This window comes from Mesitornis unicolor, unplaced genomic scaffold, assembly GCF_000695765.1.
Source record: "Mesitornis unicolor isolate BGI_N332 unplaced genomic scaffold, ASM69576v1 scaffold15201, whole genome shotgun sequence".
Lineage (NCBI taxonomy): Eukaryota > Metazoa > Chordata > Aves > Mesitornithiformes > Mesitornithidae > Mesitornis > Mesitornis unicolor.
The window spans coordinates 6,418-26,446 of record NW_010161809.1 but is presented as its reverse complement, the minus strand read 5'-3'; the positions used below and the strand labels follow the sequence as shown (position 1 = coordinate 26,446).

The window sequence follows — 20,029 nt, the reverse complement described above, 5'->3', positions numbered from 1 at the left end:
CTGACTCTTCCAAGACACAGTCTTGAGCAAGTGCTGTAAAGCTAGGAAAATAGAGCTAGCATACCCATAGCTTGGATGTGGAACAGGTTAATGAGATGTGAGCAGATCCTCTTAAAATACAAAGGCAGGTCAGCTGCCGAGATGAGTTTGTCTGCCCACTTCCTGGCTTCTGCTGTGCAGTGACTTGGTGGCTACCAGTAGCTATTAAAAGGCTTCACAGGTGGGTTTAGCAAAGAAATGGAGATTCTTTCAGATCTTCAAGTGGCTTCCTCTCCCATGGCTGTCCAGGAAAGGTACTGTGACAGTCAGGTACTGCATCTGAAACACTTCAGAGAAAGCTGCTCTTCACCAGCACAGCTAGCAGCAGCCAGAGATCCCACAACATCCAGCCACCCTTTAGCACGCTGCTCTGTGTGTAGCAAAGCCCAGTTTGTCCCACAGCAGTGCTGGGGTTCAGATGCTGGGTCTTTCTGCCTGTTCTAAGTTGCTCACCCCAAATATTTGAGCTTTTTTCCTAATGTGTTCAATGTCAGGGGTGCCAAAAGTGAGCCAGGTGGGTATCTCTGCTCTTGTGCCTCAAGTCTTCCCTACTCCCCAGTGACACTGGCTGTGTAGCTCTGCTGCTGCAGTGAACTCACACGAGGAGGCTCTTAGCCAGCTCTGAATATTTTAGCAACAACATACAAATGTTCTAGGTCATTCTTGCCTGCACAGCTTCTCATGCATTGAAGGGGGGAGGTGGGAAATTGTGGCTCTGTAGGAAGGTCTGTATTAAAACTGCCTTTCCTTCCTGTTCTAGGGAACGTCTGTCTGCCAGGCTATTCTTGTGGGATCTGTAGTTGCTCTTCTGTATTCCTCAAGGGCTTGCTATAACCTGGTAGCTGTGGCCATATCTCCAGACAGTGTTCCTGGTCCTTTTAACTATGGCTGGGACAACTTTTCAGACAAGGTAAGTGTCTGTGAGCCCTGATCCAGAGCTGATAAAGTAAAGTAAAGGCAGCTCTCTACTGTCCTGTGAGGGTGTGTGGAGGGCAAAAGGGGAGCCTGGGGGGATATCTGTTTTGCCAAATCCCCTTTTTGCCTTCAGAAGCCCTGCTTGCTCTTTCCACCAGAGCAAACCTGAATCTTCCTCTATCTGGCTGCTTCAGGAGGGATTCCCTGATGTGCTCTTCAGTTTTAGCCTGCCAACTCCTCTTTTGGGGGAGAGGAGGAACATGTCAACTAGAGCAGAAAAGCAATGCTTAATCAGGCATGGCTGTGCGCAAGGGAGAGTCATTGGCGTGGGAAGGGAGCTACCAGTACCCTGGTAGCACACTGAAGAGAACTCTCTCACTAAAACCAGTAGCAGCAGTCAGGTAGGGATCACTATTCTGGTTTAGGGACTCCTGCCTTTGTAAGGGTTTCTGTGCATTCCTAGTTGTAAGCTGTGCTCAGCTCTGGGAGCTGTGTAGCTCTGCTGATGGCTGCTAGGGTGATACAAAGACCTCTGACCTCTGTTTGCAGGTGCACGTGGAAGTGAGCAGTGAAGAGTATGTGGTGTTTGGAGTGGTCCTCTTCCTCTGGGAGCTGGTGCCAACAACTTTCGTGGTGCTCTTCTTCCGGGCTCAGAGACTGAGTCAGAACTTGGTAGGTCTAAGCAAGCTGCTGTAGCTTGAAGAGCTCCAAAGTGCCTGAGGTCGGGGGGGAGGCCTTTTTAGGAAGATTTAGAAATATCTTGCTTCTGGCCTAACTCCTTACTCTTTAACAGACTTCAGCAGGGATGGTCAATAGTCACAGTTACAGCTCCAGAGCCTACTTCTTCGACAATCCGAGGCGCTACGACAGCGATGATGACTTGTCACGGCTTGGGGCCAGAGAAGGAGGGTAAGTGTTGTCTTGAGCAAGGGAAAGCACAGCTGCTGTTCTGTTGCCCTGTGAGGAGCAACAGGGCTCTTGGCTTCTGCTCTTATCTGGGGGTAAGAGGCAGCTAGTCAAGGTGGATGGGGCAAGGAGCCTTCTGGCTGAGCTTGGTTGTGTTCCCTTCTGCAGCTCAAGCAGCTCACAAGGAGCTATTTTCATTAGAAGGGACCAGTTCTGAGGGGTGGATATTGCTCACAAGTAGAATATGCAGTGGCTACAGCCAGGAGAGCTGTTCTTGCTGGGATCCTTCCTCAGCTGTTGGGGCAGAGGGCTCTGAAATGACCTCCAGAGGACTTTCTCTGCTGGAAAGTGAGAGGTGGTGTAACCCTGGGAGGGATATTGGTCTCTGAGAGCCAGCTGACACAAAGCAGGGGTCTGAACTCCATCTGTCATGGGGTTTAGTGAGGGGTCAGAGGTTCTGGCTCTTCTTGACCAGTGTTGGAGGGCCTGGTGCTCCTCACCTGCTTCCTCAAAGCCAGGTTCCTTGGAGATCCCATGCCTGCAGGCTACCCTGCCTGGTGCTGGGAGCTGCAGACTTTCCAAAGCCAAATTACTGGTCTCTAAGAGTCCATGTCTGGTTTTTCTGTCTCTCCTCCCAGCTTGGCCACCCCTCAGTGCTCTGGCTGCTATGGGTCCCTGGCTGGGAATGACAGCTACGTGGTGGGTCCCCATCTCAGCGCAACTGCTACAGACAGTGCCCCCTTGCTCTTTGCCGCGGGCGGCTCGGAGATGAATCACCATAGCTCCCACCCCATGCCACAGAACTGAAGAGGCTGCAAGGTCCCTCTCTTCCCTGAAGTGGCATTCATGTATAGGATTGTAACCTGGTTTTCTCTTTCCTCCTTCCCTGAAGCATCTAACTCATCGACACAAACATTCCACTACCTGCTGCAGCTGTAAGCAGGACTGAGCCTATGGCTGCAGGCAGTAAGCAAGAGAACTGTGACTTTAAGGTACCATGTAGCAAAGTGAAGCTGAACTCTCGGGAAGCTTTTTTTTTTATCTTGGTCTGGTTTTCAAGATGTTGGCAGCTAAATGCACCAGAGCTTCCTCACTAGAAAAGAAACATCAAATGCATATTTGCACTTTTAATCTGCACACTTGGAAGGAACAAATCTTGCTCGGACTGTGCTTGGTCTGAGACTGTTCTAGTTACTCTTTTAATTGCACATCCATAGCTGGGAGAGGCACTGTCTTCCCGCAAAGACGTGTTCAGTGAAGTACTCTGCATCCTGACTCACTTGGGAGCATGAAGCTCTGTCAACAGAGCGTGCTATGGGCAGGGCCTCCTGCGGTGAATGTTCAAGCGTCCTGTGCCATATTCACAGCCTCCAGGCTGAGGGTGGGCTTGTTCCAACTGCTGTTTCTTGTTTCACCCTGTTACTGAACTGCCCTACCTAGGGCTGAGGGTTCAAAGCTGAGCTCCAAGAGTGTCCTAGCAGAGGCCTGGGAGGGTGAGATCAAGTGCTCCTATGGGCATTAAGGTCACTACACTGTCACTGAGCCACTGGCTTATGGCAGAGGAAGAGGGCTGGCTTGGATGAGGGCTGCTGCCCAGTGGGGGGATAAGACTTCAGAGGCTGCTGCTGCCAGGGAAAGCTTAGAGCTGGAGTGCAGAAGTGCATGGGGCCCAAAGCGTGTGTAGAACCAGGGCTGCTTTAACTGCTGGGTGCAGTCCTACTCCCCTCTTCACCCACAGTGGGGTTCCCCTTTCCCCTCAGTATTAAATTGCATTTAGCAGTTAACCAGGAGTTTTAACTTGAATGAATGTGAACCAGTGGGGTCCCACTGAGGTGCAGGAGGTGTCTGCTTGTGGAGGCAGAAGCAGGTCCATGGGCCTGGAGTTCTCCCAGTGTCAGCAGTGCTTAGTGGTATCTATGGTGTTTGAGTGTGCTGGGCCAGGCTAGAAGGAGGTTTCTCTGTCCCTCTTTAACCAAAAGAGTCGAATTCGACCTGGCCATGAGCTCCATGGGGCTCTTGGCAATGAGGCTTTAAGTTATTCCTGGCTTGTGGGGCTGAGCAAAGCAGCTTTGGCCACAGGCTTGGCTGGAGGCACAGGGCCAGAGAGGGCAGCTGCTCTCAGCTCTGGTGCCAACCTCAACTGGAACTGCTTTTAACCCACCCTCTGCTTTTCAACCCACTGTGCCACCGCAGGACTCACCAGTGCACACAGTGGTACAGGCTCTGACTGTGGGACACTGGTGCCAGAGGGTCCCCAAGGCAGCCTCAGTGTCCCCAGCTGGGTGTGAGTCCCCCCAGGGGACAGCCCCAGCCTCTCCTCACTTGCTGTGTCACTAGGATGGCCCCCTCACCCACCTCACACGTACTGACCTAGATGTCACTTGTCACACTGACAACACCCTGTCCCTCTATGTGGTCTCTGCTGTGGGCCCTGCTAACCTGCTTCACTCTGACCATCCCACCCCCCAAAAAAAAGGAGCAACCCCTGCTGCTTTTTAGTGAAAGCTCAGAGATGACAACTTCCAGCACATCCCTCTTGCTCTAGTACTTGAACCAGAGAGCTGCACCCTGCCTGCCGTGGCTCTCCTGGCTGCTCTACCTTAGGTAAAGGACCTGTCACCCTGGCTGGGCTGCAAAATACACATTGCTCCATCTCAATCACTGCTTGACTTATGGCAAAGCTAAGGAAGGACCTGGACCTGGTGTGTGTTGCCCTTCTTTCTTCTCCCATAAGTCACCAAAGACAGTAAGTGATGCTAGCAGCCCCTGTTCTCGCTTCAATTCCAAAGCACTAGGAGCACTTTAAGTTTTTCTTGGGAGGGAAAGGCGTGTAGTGCAAAAAAAAAAAAAAGAAAAATAATTTAAAATAAAAATGTAAAGGGCTACAGGCTCATTGTTCATATTGCACTGAAGCACACAACAACAATACGATCTTCCTGGCGTTGGGCGGGCAGCGCGGGGCAGTGAGTCTCCTTGCTAACGTACTCGTGAGTGACTGACAAAGTGTTTTGGTTTTATTCATTTGGATGGATGGCCGGTAATTTCAAAACTCTGACCGCTCCTGCTGGGGCCGGTCCCGTGTTTTACTGAAGTAATTTATAGCTGAGAAGTACAATGACTTTTTTAATGCATAGTTGCCTTTCATTAAACTTTCTCTCTTTTTCTTTTTGGTATGGTTTAACAGTGTTTTGGCTTTGCAGTCAGGCAGCAGCTGGCTGCAACAGGAAGCTGTGGCCAATGAATGTACCTATTTGTTCTTCACTAAACTGTAACCAAGCACTACTATGTTGAAATAAAAAACAAAAAAAGCCTTTCTGTGCTAGGTTGCTGGAGGCCTGGCTGTGTTTTGCTCTTGGTGTGACCCAGCCCAGGCTGCAGCCCCCTTGTCCTGGCTGTGCAGGCACAGGATGCTGGACTTATCTGTGTCAGGTAATTCAGTAAAGCTGTGTCATGAGGGCTGAAATGGACCCGGTGTAGCTCCCAGGACCTAGCACCTCACTTGGTGACTGCAGCATTGCAGCGAGTCCCTCTGTAGGCTTGACTCTGTGTGTGTGCACAGCACCCAGAGGTGTTTCTCAGTGAGGGGTCCTGCAGCTTCCCTCTGCAGCTGTGGATTTCTGGGGCTGGGAAGGGGAGAGCAGCTTTTCTTCCCCTACCCTCACAAGGTCCTCTGGTGTTTCTCAGGGCTGGTTGTGGCCCAGAGGGACGCAGTGCTCCCCCTCGTCCCCAGCTTGTGAGGTACAGTGTGCTTGAACCGTGTCCTCTGCACCGTGCTGCCTTCTCCCTCCTCCCAGGGCAGGGGACACCTCAGAGTGCAGGCTGTGCTTTGCCCCCTTCCAGGACCTGCCACCCTTCCAGCCTCTTTTGCAGCCCTGAGCTGCGGAGGACCTGAACCCCCTTCAGTATCTTGGTGTTTCCTTTATGTCCTTGCAGGGTTTATCTGCGTGGCCTTTAGCTCACTGCAAACAGCAGCAGCTTGGCTGGAGCACGCACTGCATCCTCCTGTGCACCACCTGCCCCCTGCAGTGAGTTTTGGGCTTTGGTGTGAAAAGCAGCATGGCTGCTGGGGCTGCTGCACCCCTGCACTGCATGGGGCCAGGCTGGGGTGTCACCGTCTGTCACCAACCACACAGAAGCCTGGCCTTTGCCCCATTGCGAAGGCGGATGGTGCAATCAGGGCTGGCTCTGGCCCTGCGGGACCCAGCTGGCAGCAGGGCTGCGGGGGAGCCAGGGAGGCCCTCTGCTCTGCCCCAGCAGCTCTGTGTCCTACTGCCCCAGCTGCTTGTCCTTGGAGCAGCAAAACTCAACTTCACTTCATCTCTTGCTGCCTCTGAGGACCAGCAGCCCCACCGTGGGTACGTCCTTGCCATTTTTAGCCTTGCCTGGCTACCGACATGAGATCAGCAGATCCCAAAAGAGGACAAACCTGCTTTAACAGGCCAGGAGGGACAGGAAGGCCAACAGGTCCCATCATGAAGCCCAGTTTTTGGCCACACCTCTGGTTTCTGACAGCAGAGCAGGTAGAACTGAGAACTGGCCTTGTGTCCCCACCCTCTTCTCAGGGGACAGCAGGGTGCCTGCAAGGTTCCAGACATGATGGAGGTATGAGGGTGGCCAAAGGGCAAGGAGCAGGGTTCCTCCAGCGTGCTCCTGCTCCATTCATCTCCCCTTGCCTTCAACATGGAAGCAATCACTGAAGCCTCCACCACACAGGGTTACTGCAGCAGAGACCATCAGGAACAGCCCCGCTGCCACAGGAAGATTGCACCAGGAGGAGGAAGGCACTTTCATACAGAAGAAGCTCCTACACACCCTTGCAGGCTGTTTGATGCAGCAGGAAGTGACTGCAGAGACACCATAAGCAAGGGGCTGGTTGAAAGCACGGAGCAGACAAGGAATTTTCCCCCAGATTTATTCAGTGGCACAGTTCTTGCACTGCCTCCAGCTTCTGAAGGCAAAGAGCTGGGTCTAATCCATCAAAATAACACAGCAATACTTGAAGTTAATCAGAATGATCTTCCAATATATAAAATAAAATTTTACACAATCCTCAATTTTATACAAAAACGTCATTGGGGTTTTTTTTTTTCCCTTGTGCACAAGATTTGGCATCAGCAGGTTACAGACAGGAACTGGAGGTCCAGCAAGCAGCCTTCACCGTGCAGTGGGAGTGTGATGGTACGATGGTATTTGTCCATTTACAACCCAGCAGTAACACTTTTAAGTCTCTCTTTTTCCTGTGAATTCACCGCATATTTCGTAAGATGTTCCTGAAGTTTTCCAGTTCTCTGACACTTGTTGAAATCCTGGGTGCAAGGAAAGCAACAGGAAAACATTAGAGCAACATATGCATTACACCTCGTTTAACATTCAAGAGAAAGGGACTGCAATTGAGTAAAGCTTCAAGGAGCTCTTGAGAAGAGAAAATTCAGAATTTCAGCTCAGTTTGGTTCTGCTTACAACCAGGCCCCTGGCTAACTCTGCAGACTCTTTTTAAAGCAACCCCTGAGAAACACAGTGGAACAGGATGTGAGAGAGAGCTCAGCAGCAGTCACACAAACCCATTAACAAGAGGTCAAGAAGCAGACCATAATATTACCAGCTGTGCATGCAGGCCAGAGTCTCCTTGCCACATGCTTGTTTCTTCTGAAGGGTTTGGTTTGAATCTCCTACCTCCTTTTTCTTGCTGAATCCATTTTGCCCCAGGAGCATCGGTGAAGATGCCAGATTGGACTCTGAGGACGCTACCTGTCCCTTCCCAGCCACAAACTTTGGTTTATGGAGGTTTTGGATAACCCAAACCCCTCGTGAACAAGCGGCAGAAGCTGCAGGGCTGTTTTAAAAGGCTCTTCAATACCCCAGGTAGGTGGGACATGAGAATGAGCTGCCTGGCTCCAGCCTCTTCACACAGCAGAGGACTTCCAGGGGGGGAGTTTTAGCTGGGGGGCAAAGGGACAAGAGAAGAAAGAAGAAGGCTCTTTGCCTGCCAGCCCTCATCTTCCTCTGGTAGAAGCAAGAAGCCTGAAGGAGAGCTCTAAAACCAGCATAGAGCAAGAACAGCAGCCCTTGTCTGGGAACAATGCATTCTGAGAACAGATTCAGTTTCTTAAAAATCACCAAATTCTTTATGTCTTAATATAAACACTTCCTTAAATTCCTTACAGAAACATCACCTGACACTTGAAAGCTTCTTCATGAGATGGTATGATCAGAGCAGGACCTAACGCTAATATTGCTGATGAGAACTGACTGTTTAGGCTGAAATGGGATGTAACAGCAGCGTGTGTAGAACTAGAGGAAAGTCTCAAACTAACCTTCCAAAAGCATTGAATAAGGCCACAATTTCTTGTCTTGTCAGCTGGAAACCATAGGAAGGGCCACTTTCAGGTATTTTTTCTATCAGGTTTTCAGAAAAGAGAATCTTCAGCGCTGTACCCAAGCCCTGTGTCTGTGCACAACAGAAAACATCGTTTAATAGCAGGGACACATCCAGAGCCTGACTCACAAGTTTAACTTTGCTTCCCTCCTTTATCTTTGCAAGGATTCCTGTTGACATCTTAATGGAGCAAGACCTGGATTTCACTGAACTCAGCCCACAGAAGGGCTCAGAACAGAGCCAGGACCCTTTCTTTCTTTAGCATTACCGTGACAGCAGAGCCACCCAGCGAGGTTTCCTGTCTAGGGCTGACCACATGTAAAATTCAAGGCAGATCTCGCCAAACCCCAAATTTTAGAGCACCTTCTGCCTTGCCTGCCAGAGCAGCCCTGATCTGTACCTAGGAGCTGACCTGCGTCCAAAACCCAAGAACCTCTGCACCAGAGGCCCACCAGATGAGGTGCTTCCAGCCCTAGCTGCTGACAGTGCTTACCTGCAACTTCCCCCACAGGCGACATTTGAAGCAGCCAACGCAGTCCATTATCTTAGAAATATTCTTAAAGTGTAGCCTAAATTCCTCCTAGGGAAAAAGACATTTTAGTTGGTTGTGGTTACACAACAATTAGGACTTCTTCTGCTATTAATCAAAATCCAATAACGTATTAATCCTGGACTTCAGGCTAAATTCAGTGGGACTGAGTTAGGGAAATGCTTTCTGAAGCAAGGTCCTGTCTTTGTTTAGTCAGTTCTGACCTGGGGAGGAGAATTAGGAAAAGGAAAGGAGACCCATGGGTTGAAATAGAAACAGATTTAATAAGAAACTAATATTAATACCAAGATACACAAAGTTATACTCAACCAATACAGGGGTCACAACAAGCAGAGTAGCTCTTGGGAGCAGAACTGATGAGTGAGACCCTCCATGCTCACTGAGGAAAGAGGGCATCCCCAGCAAACTCCCCAATTTATAGCGAGCATGATGTTTGGAATTACAGAATAATTCTGTTGGTCAGCTTGGGGTCAGCTGCCCTGGCTTCCGCTCCTCCCAGCTTCTGCCCCTGGCTAACTCAAACTGCTGGGGGCCTTGATGGCTGCATACCAGGGCTGGCCAAAAATTAAACCCAAGTGTCTGATCAGCTTTGTTCCCACTAAATCGAGTGCTGCTGTCTTCTCAAAAATGCAGCTTTCCTGAATTGAAAACCAATTCTGAATTGGAAATACCTGATCCAGTGCCTGGCACGTACTGGGGTCCCTTTCAGATCTCCCATTATCCCAGACACACACCTGAAAATACCCAAGCGCCCCAAAGGGAAGCGACAACCAATTACCTTGAGTTTAGCAGCCTCCTTTTTATTCCCTGCAAATAATGAGTTTTCATCAAAATGCAGTGGGAAAGACCTGAAATAGAACAACAACAACAAAAAAAGAGTTTTAGCTCTTCACAGTTTGTTTGTACAGCTGAAATCCAGATCCACAGAAGTATCTGGTGAGGTGTGCAAATGAAACCAATAGGTGTTAGACACTGGACGGCTCTGGATGTATTTTAAGTTGAGCTGCTCATTTCTTAGATCCCCTGGAGGCTTTCAATTTTAGCTTGGATCTCACCTTGGAGACATTTTCAGCAATTGCTCTACGGTTTCTAGGCAATTGTATTCTGTTTTCTAACAGGCATGCGAGTGTAACAAGATAAATTCTACCATCGATCACATTAGAGACACACATTTCCATCTGGTTCAGGTATCTTCCATTCCTCTTGCTCCAAACGCTGTCAAATGCCCCAAATCTCTGTTACCAACATGTTTAGGGTTTATTTTTCTAGTCAAAACCACAGAGCCAGGAGTGGTGTTCCACAGATGAGTCAAATAGGTAGCCAACTTCAGAGCTGACACATAGGCGGTTATTAAATTAAATTCTGCTAAATCAAAAAGGCAGCCTAGACTATTAAACTGTGGGCTTAATTACCCCGTTTTGCAATTTGAATACAGATATCATTGTATTCATGGTGACATTACCTGACTGCACAAATCCCACTACGAGAACAAACCCAGAACCTTTCTAGATGCTTTAAGGGAAAGGTTAAGCACACTCAGAGATGTCAGGGTTGGAAGATGCCCTCCTCCCCGGGTACCACATGTAATTACTTGGCCAGATGGAGGATCTCCAGCAACATGTTCTTCATTTCCGTGTCGTGACTTTTATTCCCCGTGTAGAGCTGGAAACCTGGGCGCTCAAAGAACGGCAGTACTTTGGATAGGGCCCGCAGCTCTATCAGGTAGAGGAAATAGAGGTTCTTCAGTCTTCTGGGACCTTCCCCTTCGGTGAGGACTTCATCAAATCTCTGCTGGAACTCTGTAACGTTGGGGCCCCATTTCTTCTCTGACCACGTATCTGAGAGAGCAAACAAAAAACCCACGAAGATATGAAGTGAAATGTAACTCTAACCAGGGAGATCCAAGCTTTACAAATTGTTCAAGAGTTGAGAGAGGCTTTTAACCAAACTCAAGCCCCAACAAACACCAAATTCCTGCAGAACTTTGCCAGTTGGTTTAAAACATGACCCAGGCTTACAAGCAAAAGCTAAAAAAATGAAGGCTGCCCATTTGCAATAGAGCTAAATCAGTTGAGTTTCCCATCAGGTGAGCTGATGGTTTTGGAGAGCAGTGCTAGGTAAGCTCAGCATCTGTCTGCAAGTGAAGGGGGCTGGATCAGCACCTGCAGATGGGAGTCCCCACATGGATCCAAGGAGCACCTCAGAGCAGAAGTCATCCCCTGCAGCCTTTCACCGACAGAAGCCATCCCTCTCTGCACAGGCCAAACAAAGATGCTTACTTGGCTGGCTGCAGCCAACCTCATCTTCCTAATCCTCTCCGCAGTCCCAACTCATCCCTTGCCTTTGATGTTCCTCTGTTATGCCATCTCCCAACTCTGACGTAGCCCAGCTCGCATCAAGAGCAGCCCTACGTGGGCTGTAGAGACTTAAATGTAATTAAATCATTAAATCTAAATTACATATCCAAATTCCAACAGCTATCTCTAAATCTGTGCTTGATTTCAGTAAGCTTTAGCAGAATAAAGGTGGTAGGCTTGGTCCACAGGTACCACTGTAAACTACCATGACTAAACCCTTCCAGAAGTCAGTCAGGACCTGTGTAAGCGGCGTGGCACAACCCTTGCCCACGCAAGACAAACTTGTGTTTTCACATCACCCTACATTTTCAACCCCTGGGTTGAAATCTAGATTCTTCAGATAGCTATTTATGGGCAAAGGAAATGGAAAATGGCCTTTGGAAATGGATCAAGGGTCTCGGGAGAGCCCAGCCAAGCATTTCACAGTCCAGGTGAGATTACTGCTAAACTGACCATCATAAAGACAGGCTGGGAAGGGACAGCCTTGATACACAGTCAGAAACCCCCTCCAAAATAACCTTGGAGGGAGAGCAGAAGGAATAGGTGCTGGAAGTCTTGGTGCAGAGCACAGTCCAGCCTTTTTCAGGCCTGAAGACGTGGTGACTGCACTCCCGATTCAGCACACATGCCCTGTGCTGAGGGAGGGCAGAGAAGAGCACAGAAGTACTGAACCCGCTGGAATGGGCTCCAGCCAGCATTTAGCAGAGCCACAGAAGTGCTAATTTAGGGCAGAGCTAAGACAGAAAGCAGCATTTACCTTGTAAGAGGTACCTGGCACTCAAATGGATGTTGATGCTTGCATGGAGACCAGAAACGAGTTTGTAGAAAGCTCGTTTCTCTACACAGACACCTGGAAAGAAATGGGTACTGTAAGATATTGAAAGCATACATTGAATTTTCCTCTCCTGGCTGTCACAAATCTAATCCCACCTGAGTGTGGCCGGTAACTCCTGCCCTCTCTCTGGCCTAAAATGCAACCAAATTTAGAAAAAATAAATTATTACCTTTCAGCCACTTGTAAAACGTCTGCCCTGGAAACAAAAGGAAAACAAGCACATCAGTGTGAGACTCCTCGCAGCAGCAGGAGGGCTCTAACCTGCTGTGTTGTGGTTTAGGGTACTTCTCTGGCCACACATTTCGGACCACAACAGGATGATACAGAAATCAGTAAATTGCCTATTGCCCTCCCAGGCTGCTGAGAGGAGGGCACTGCCCAAGCCTGATACCCCAAAACCACCTCCTCAGAGGACCTCTGCTCAATTTTTATAAAATAACCAAACAGGCCCGGAGCTGCAGGGGATGAAGAGCTCTGGGGCACAGCCTTGCCCAGGGATCTCTCCACAGGGGCCTGAACACAGCAGAATTTCAAGACAAATTTGGATTTTGCCTGAATAATTTCCTACCCAGGTGCCTTATCTAATGGTGCAGCCCATGACAGCATGGTAAAGATGCCACATTTGTTTCTGTTATCAGTAAAAACAGAGTGCCACTCACCTCCATTGTCTACTGATGGGAAAAAGCACGAGTGGTGGAGGGAGAGAAAAGAGGAGATCAAAATTACACATGACCAGAATTAAACTCCAAAGCACAAGCATTAAGATGGCTCTGTTAACCTGCTCTGACAAGAGAGGGAGCCTCTCCAGAGAGGTTTCAAGATGTTCGGAACAGAGAAAACTTCCTGTCAAACTGCAGCAGTGAACACATCAGATGAGCAATGCTCCTGAATAACCTGACCAGGGATCGATATTTGCAAAGGAAGTGAAACCCACACACAGCTGAAACAGCGATCAGAAAACTGGGGACACCAGTGTCTACCTCTGCCAGAGATCCCTTGTGTGACCCCTGATGGGACACTCAAGGACCCTGTCCCTGTTTCCTGCAATTTCCTGAGGGTCTCTTTGCAGCCTTGGGCAAGAAGCTCTGGTGTTTCCAAAACCCTTCCCTACTTTCATTTGCACATTCACCCTTAGCCTCTGGGACGCCGTTTCTCCTACTGGATGCTTTCCACAGCAGGTCCCAGCCAGGTTCCCATTTCAGTCCCTCCCAGATGGTTTGGCATTGCCGAGTACAGAAAGCAGGGACTCAGGAAGAGCTCAGGGTTCAGTCCTGCTCCCAGTCCCTCCAAAGCTCACATTTCTTCCAGGAGCAGAGGATCAGAATTCCTTTCTCTGTGATGGACAGTAGAAAACCACCAGGCCCCCTTCCATTGGCCATAAAATTCTACACTTGGTCAAGCTATAACATATTTCTTATTCAGCAGGAGTAGCTTTACTGCTCCTGGAGCTAGGATCAGTACACTACCACACCATTTGGTGAGATAAAGAAATGACTCACCTCTACCAGATGCCAAAGGTCTTTTTACATTCTGAGGCCTAAGAGGAAAAAAACAACATTCATTTAAATAAGATATGTAAATAAGTGACTGTCTCCTTGCTGTGCAGAAACAGCACAGCAGAAGTAGTTACTTCTCTGCAGCCAAACAGCCTGAGCAGCTCTTGGATCTCCTGTGCTTTAGCTTTGCTCAGACAAGAAAAGGAGAGAGCATAGTGCGGCTTTTTTTTCCCCTTTTCTTCTTCCTTTACAAAGAACAGTGAGGAAAACTCAAGTTACATTGCTGCTAGTGAACATGATCCCACAGCCTTGGTGCAACACAGTGCACCAGTAAAAACGGCAGGAAATCACTAGAGGGATCAGAGGAGGTAAGACCACAGAGCAGTGCCCACCAGTACTGGGCATCAGCCCAGGGGTACCCACAGCAGAGTTCAACTGGGGCAAGCAGTGGTCCAAACAACAGCCAAAGGGGGCTCACAGGACAGCCTCACGGCTTGTCCCCTCCTTTGGGACACTGCAGCAAAGAGAGGAAGGTGGTGGTTAACAGAGCAGGTAAAGCACATGCAGCAAAAATCAACGCCTGCAGGCTTGGGGAACCTGGCTCCCAAAGCACCTACTTGAAGCAGTTTTCTTCGTAAATACTGTTCCAGATCTTCCAGGCATCTGGTCCTTTGTAGCCAGTGTAGCGCTCAGGATTCAGGAGTAAATCCACGTACTCGGCATCAGGAGAATAGATATCTGCAAAGCAGAGTGTCGGGTCAGGGACAAAAAGAAGGAAAGTGACCTTTTCCAGGGCTGATCTGGCCACCCCTTCGCATACTGGACAGCCTTCCCAACACAAACCAGGTCGTCCCTCTCCAGAGAGGCAGGTGCTTAACATCTGCTACGCGGCAGCGGGGCAAAGCTCTGCGGCCTTTGGAGCTATTGGAGCACGAGGCCACTGATGGCAAAGCAAACTCTGAGCATGCTCCACCCAAGCTGCTAAACACAGCAAGACCCTGATCAGCTTTGTCAGAAACATTTGCATCATATTATTTTCAAAATACTCTGGGCAAGAGAAGAAATGCTACATACACTCCAGGCTTGCTGAAATATTACACATTGGCCTGAAAGTTCTGCAGAGGTACTTAAAACTCCAAAACAAGACTTGTCAGATCAAACAGGTCCCTATACCGTCAGCTTGGCAGAAGCTGTCTGAAGAGTCGTCGTGCCGTGTCCACTGGAGCACTGCCTGCTGCGTTTCCTCGCTGCAAAGAGAGTGGGAAAAGGACTATTAGAAGGGGCACTGATACTGCGTTCCCTTTAAGACAAGCAAGGATTGGGGGAAAAAGAAGTCAAACCTCAAAGAGCCATCAACAGCTCCAAGTCTCTTGGCTTCTTCACATTCTTCAAAGTTATTGGCTTCTTCCGAATACTGGGTTGAAAAAGCAAAGGGGTGGGGTGAGGAGAGGATTAAAAAGCAGCTTTTCTGCTGTTATAATTCTGCCTTTGATGCAGTAACCAGTTTAAGCACCAGAAACCCTTTTATGATTCATCCCTCCCTGTATTTCCACTGGATGGCTGCAGATACCCAGAGCCTTATGCAATGTTGAGGACTGTTGCAGACTCTGGCACTGCCGTAGGAGCATTTTGTGCCTGCTGGTACCTGCTCTTGGTGAAGGCTCCTAAACTGCTCTGCATTAGTGGTGGTGAACACCTGACTTCAGGATCCACCTGAAAGGCCTCATAGCACACCAGACGTGGTCAAAAGAGGGTGAAAACTGGGCCACAAAGCACATCCCAACAAATATTGCTCATCTGATTCAGGCAGCTTTTATCAGCCGCGGTGACGCGAAACTGGTCCTGTAGGCAGAGGGGCACACCTACCTTGTAACTTCCAGACCTGATCCCATCAGGGACTTCATCCTGAAAGACAGAATTGAGCACGTGCCACACACGGGGCTGCTGTGGCCTTTCAGCCTAAGCTTTGAGAAAGATCAGGGAGATGACCACAGTTCCCAGCAGTCAGAACATAATCGAAGCACTCAGCTCAGCTTACAACACATCCAACTCCTGGCTCCTCCACAGACAAAGGTTAAGCGATATTCGCAGTGGTTTATTTTGATTTTTCACAAGATTCTCCTCAAAGGGTCAGCAGCCTTCCACAGGCACATCATCAGGGCCTGTTTTGCTCACCCAAGCCAAGCCAAACTCCAGAGGAGCAGGAGTTGCCTCTGCTCAGCTGATGCCTGGCACCGTCTCCTGGTGATGCCTCAGGTATTTCATCTCCCAGCCCTCACACACATCACCCAAAAACTTCCCTTTTCCCACTCTCTCACTGATATCAGCCTTGCCAGCTCTGCACAACCCGAGCCATACACATAAGAAAACCAGGCCCTAAATCCTCCTCAACTTCTATTTCCTCCAACAGTAGGAGGGCAAATAAAACCACTTCTGCGCCGCAGGAGCAAACACCATGATGGCAAGCAGCACAGGCAGAGAAAAATTAAGCAGTGAAAAAGAGTTATTTCTGTTGCTTTCAGAATGAAATGAACCCAAATCAAAATAATTAAAACCAGCAGCGACACAGTCAGTTCTTCAAATAGGAACAACTTCTAATTAGCCAATACTAACGTAATTGCAGCGTGAATCCTTCTTTGATCATCATCGTTACCAAGAATACCCTTTTCAAGGAAAAAAGTATTTAAACAAAATTTAGAGTTATTTTAATTAGGAGGGGGAACAATCATCATCCCATTTTGGGTCCACACTAGGTGCGTTTTGAAGACTACGGAAGCAAAGGACACTTGTTTGAGGGGTACAGTAGTTGGTGGCTAAGGAGATAAACTATTTAACATAGGGTCAGCTATTAAAAGCATAGCCTTGCTTTCAACTTCCAGAATTTAGCATTTTGGATTTTCTCATGGATAGCAGTATTACTGCACCTAAGAAAGCTCAATCGGAGCCACAGTTTTGCTGTAGCTACAAAAAGAGAAGAGTAAGTCATTTCCTTCCTTCTTCCTCTTGATCTGCAAAAGCCGAACCCAGAAAAGAGGTACAAGAAGGGATTTTGTACTTACAGACGGGCAGGGCTTTACAGCACAGTCTCTTATCCCACAGTGGCTGTTGTCATTCCAAAAAGGACAAGGTTTCTTTAGGTTTACCTACAAATAACGTATTATCCTATTACACATTTCCTCTTTACCAACACACGCCTTCAGCGCCTTGGTGCAAGACTTCAGATAACAACACTTAGTGCAAGGGTGAGCGGAAACGGATGGCGTTATTTACTTTAAACCAAGTAGATCGCACTCATTCACTTGTCTCTCGTATGAGGTGTGTGTGCCTGCGTGGACTGTCGGTGGTAACACAGAAACGGGACGCACCAGCCACCGATTCCTAAGCACATCCTGAGGCTCCTCTTGAGCGATGACAAACTGGGGTTTGCCCAGGTGCTTTGTACCTTTTAGGAGCCTACAGCTGCTATGGGGCAATCTCAGAATATTGCTCACTTCATTCCCCTTGAATTTTAGGGGAAGTTCACCACCCATTTATTTTGTTTCCTTGTTTTGGGCATCTTAGGACTAGAGCCTGCATTTCCCGTTCCCGGAGCAGAAAAAGGATGCGCTGGAGCCTGGCAGCCATCCTGCTGCTGCCAAGTCACCCTGGACGTGTTGGTGTGCAAACCCTGGGGGCTGGACGGGAACAAATCGTTCCTTGGCGTTTACCAGGTTAATTGCTATCGCTCATATCCTTGTTATCAGTACAGATCATTCTTTTAATCCTTGCTTTGTTGTTTCTTCTGGTGCTTTCACACACAGACATCACCATTCATCCTTCTTTCTTACTATTTCTTATTACTTCTGTTACAAATGGCACATTGGAAGGGGAAAAGCCATTAACTTTGTTAACAAATCCTAGTATTTCTTCTCTGTGAGTTGATATGAGACACTCAGAAGACTCACATTATGCAGCATGGATCTCCAGTCATCAACATTTTTGAGCCCAAACTCAAAGTTATTTCATTGATCTACTACACTAGTTCTTAAGAGGGAAAAATGCATAAGAAAATCTTAGGAAATTAAGTATTTCTTTACCAAGAGAGTGGTTAAACACTGGAACAGGCTTAGGGGAGAGGTGGTCAGAGCCTGGCAGTGTTTAAGGGGCATTAATTTGCCTTTTAATTTGCTTTAACTTTTGGTCAGCCCCGAAGTGGTCAGGCAGTTGGGCCAGATGATCACTGTAGGTCCCTTCCAACAGGAACTATTCCATTCTCTGCCTTTAAAAATATTCCATTTATTTTAGAAGCATCTTGTATCACATTAAGATTCTCCTGACAGTAGAAGAGCCACACTTACTGACTGCACTGTTAAAAATCACTGTTGAAATGGGGGCACCTGATTTTAAAAAGACCAGCAAAAATGAATGCAATAATACGATTCTTGTATGAGAAAATTACCTTGTAGTATCTGAAATAGTCACTTTCCAGCAGTTCATTCAGTCTAGGAAAAAGCTTGTAGTTGTTGAAGGCATCGATGGTTTCTACATCACAGGTGCAGTCATCCAAATGACCAGTAACCTGTTGGATAATAAAAAAACAACACAACTGAACACTAACAACTTAGTCAGTGCTTTTTAACACCGCATACAATAAAATAATTGACAACTTCTTCCCCTTTTACCAGCGACTCAGCTACTTAAGCTTAACCAGAATTAAACAGCATTAAACCAGACTGTGCTGAATTGGCAGTGAACTTCTCTCGATGCATCCCTTAGAATGTGTCCTGTGCTTGTTGCTCAGTGACAGGCACTTATATTTGGGAACACTTTTCCCCTGACACACTTTGATATACTGGGGTTCACTGATGTCAGTAACAGCCACCAGATGGACAGCTCCACCTCCTCAAAAAGCAGACACGAGAGACACAGCCAACTCGACTGTGTCACACACACAGAAGCCACACCGCCCTTGTCCACACATCAGACACCACTACACAGATCGCAGATCACAGCATCATTAAGGTTGGAAGAGACCTCTAAGATCATCCAGTCCAACCATCAACCCAACCCCACCATGGCCACTAAACCATGTCCCCAAGTGCCACATCCATGCGCTTCTTGAACCCCTCCAGGGATGGGGCCTCCACCACTGCCCTTTCCAGTGCTTGACCACTCTTTCAGTAAAGAAATTTTTCCTCATATCCAACCTAACCCTCCCCTGGTGCAGCTTGAGGTCATTTCCTCTTGTCCTTGCCACTGGTTACATGGAAGAAGAGACCGACCCCCCCTCGCTACCCCCTCCTTTCAGGAGCTGCAGAGGGTATAAGGTCTCCCCTCCCCTCCTCTTCTCCACTTGACCCCCCCAGCTCCCTCAGCCGCTCCCCATCATTCGTGTGCTCCAGACCCCTCCCCAGCTCCATTGCCCTTCTCTGGCCACGCTCCAGCCCCTCAATGTCCTTCTGGGAGTGAGGGGCCTAAAACTGACCCCAGGATTCAAGGGGTGGCCTCACCAGTGCTCAGTACAGGGGCACAATCCCTGCCCTGCTCCTGCTGGCCACACCATGGCTGATACAAGCCAGGATGGTGTTGGCCTTCTTGGCCACCTGGGCTCACTGCTGGCTCGTGTACAACCAACACCCCCAGGTCCTCTCCAGCCACTCGTCCCCAATGGAGTTGTTGTGACCCAAGTGCAGGACCCAGCACTTGGCCTTGTTAAACCTCACACAATTGGCCTCAGCCCATCGATCCAACAGATGTTTCTGCTGGAAAACAGATGCTGGGGCCAAATCCAGCACGACACTGGGCACCGGCTGCTGCAGAGCTGTGAGCTGGACCCACTGCCAGCACAGGGTCACATTTGAGACTACCTGCCCCAGTATGTGACTCCGGGCAGGATGGCACACAGTGAGAGCTGGCGTTTGCACAGGGACCAGTTAGGCAACAACAACGCCACCAAAGGTGACAGCGCTCAAAGAAAGTCCTCGTTGTGAGCAACGGCGCTGGAGCCATTTGTTTGATTTACTCAGAACCGCAGCGAATGTGGCAAGAAAACATTTGTTCTAAATCTGATGTGGAAAGGCAACGCTTCTTGCATCATCCTGAACAACTCAACTGTGTGCAAGACCCGGAGAAAACAAGAAAAAAAGGAGACAAAAAGCAGCCCAAATTCAGCTCTGGCTTTCTGACATGTAGATGAACGTCTGGGGGACAAAGTTGCTCAACACTGAAGTAGTTTTGCTTCCCCCACGCCCCCGATGAGTACTTGGGGAAATCACCCTGGCCAAAGTAAGTATTACTGCTCATTTACTCTCGACAGCACGCCAGGGACTTTTCCTTTATGTTGCTGTAGCAAATGCAACACATGGCAAGCTGCTATTTGCTGGTATTGGATACATTTAAGTTTTAACATCAGGGAGTTGTTTTAAATCAAAATTGTTGATTTGGGAAGCAAAGAACAGGACATTTGCCACAGTTCATGATAAGAAACCCTCCTGCCACTTCTGTCCCAGAAAGCCTCCAAAATGCTGGTGGCAGACAGCGCAGAAATTATGCACCCCCCATTACACTGTTTGGAGG

At 48.6% G+C, this 20,029-nt stretch overlaps 2 protein-coding genes across 2 annotated transcripts in view; one reads left to right on the top strand and one right to left on the bottom strand.

Annotated features, from left to right (window-relative positions):
* The window catches only part of GPR137C (G protein-coupled receptor 137C), a 7,047-nt gene extending 4,380 nt beyond the window's left edge, over window positions 1–2,667 (top strand). The window contains exons 4-7 of the mRNA XM_010193454.1: window positions 800–949; window positions 1,504–1,626; window positions 1,748–1,863; window positions 2,499–2,667. Coding sequence (XP_010191756.1) covers window positions 800–949; window positions 1,504–1,626; window positions 1,748–1,863; window positions 2,499–2,667 — 558 coding nt within the window. The remainder of the gene's footprint in view (window positions 1–799; window positions 950–1,503; window positions 1,627–1,747; window positions 1,864–2,498) is intronic.
* A 4,422-nt stretch (window positions 2,668–7,089) lies between these two features.
* ERO1L (ERO1-like (S. cerevisiae)) lies at window positions 7,090–18,032 on the bottom strand (the record flags this gene model as incomplete). Its single annotated transcript, XM_010193453.1, has 15 exons — window positions 7,090–7,166; window positions 8,175–8,308; window positions 8,730–8,816; window positions 9,565–9,634; window positions 10,378–10,624; window positions 11,901–11,993; window positions 12,148–12,174; window positions 12,638–12,649; window positions 13,478–13,515; window positions 14,092–14,212; window positions 14,648–14,721; window positions 14,815–14,888; window positions 15,341–15,379; window positions 16,534–16,617; window positions 17,913–18,032. Coding segments are annotated over 15 exons (1,281 nt in total), but the record flags the coding sequence as incomplete, so codon positions are not given.
* Between the last annotated feature and the right edge of the window lie 1,997 nt (window positions 18,033–20,029).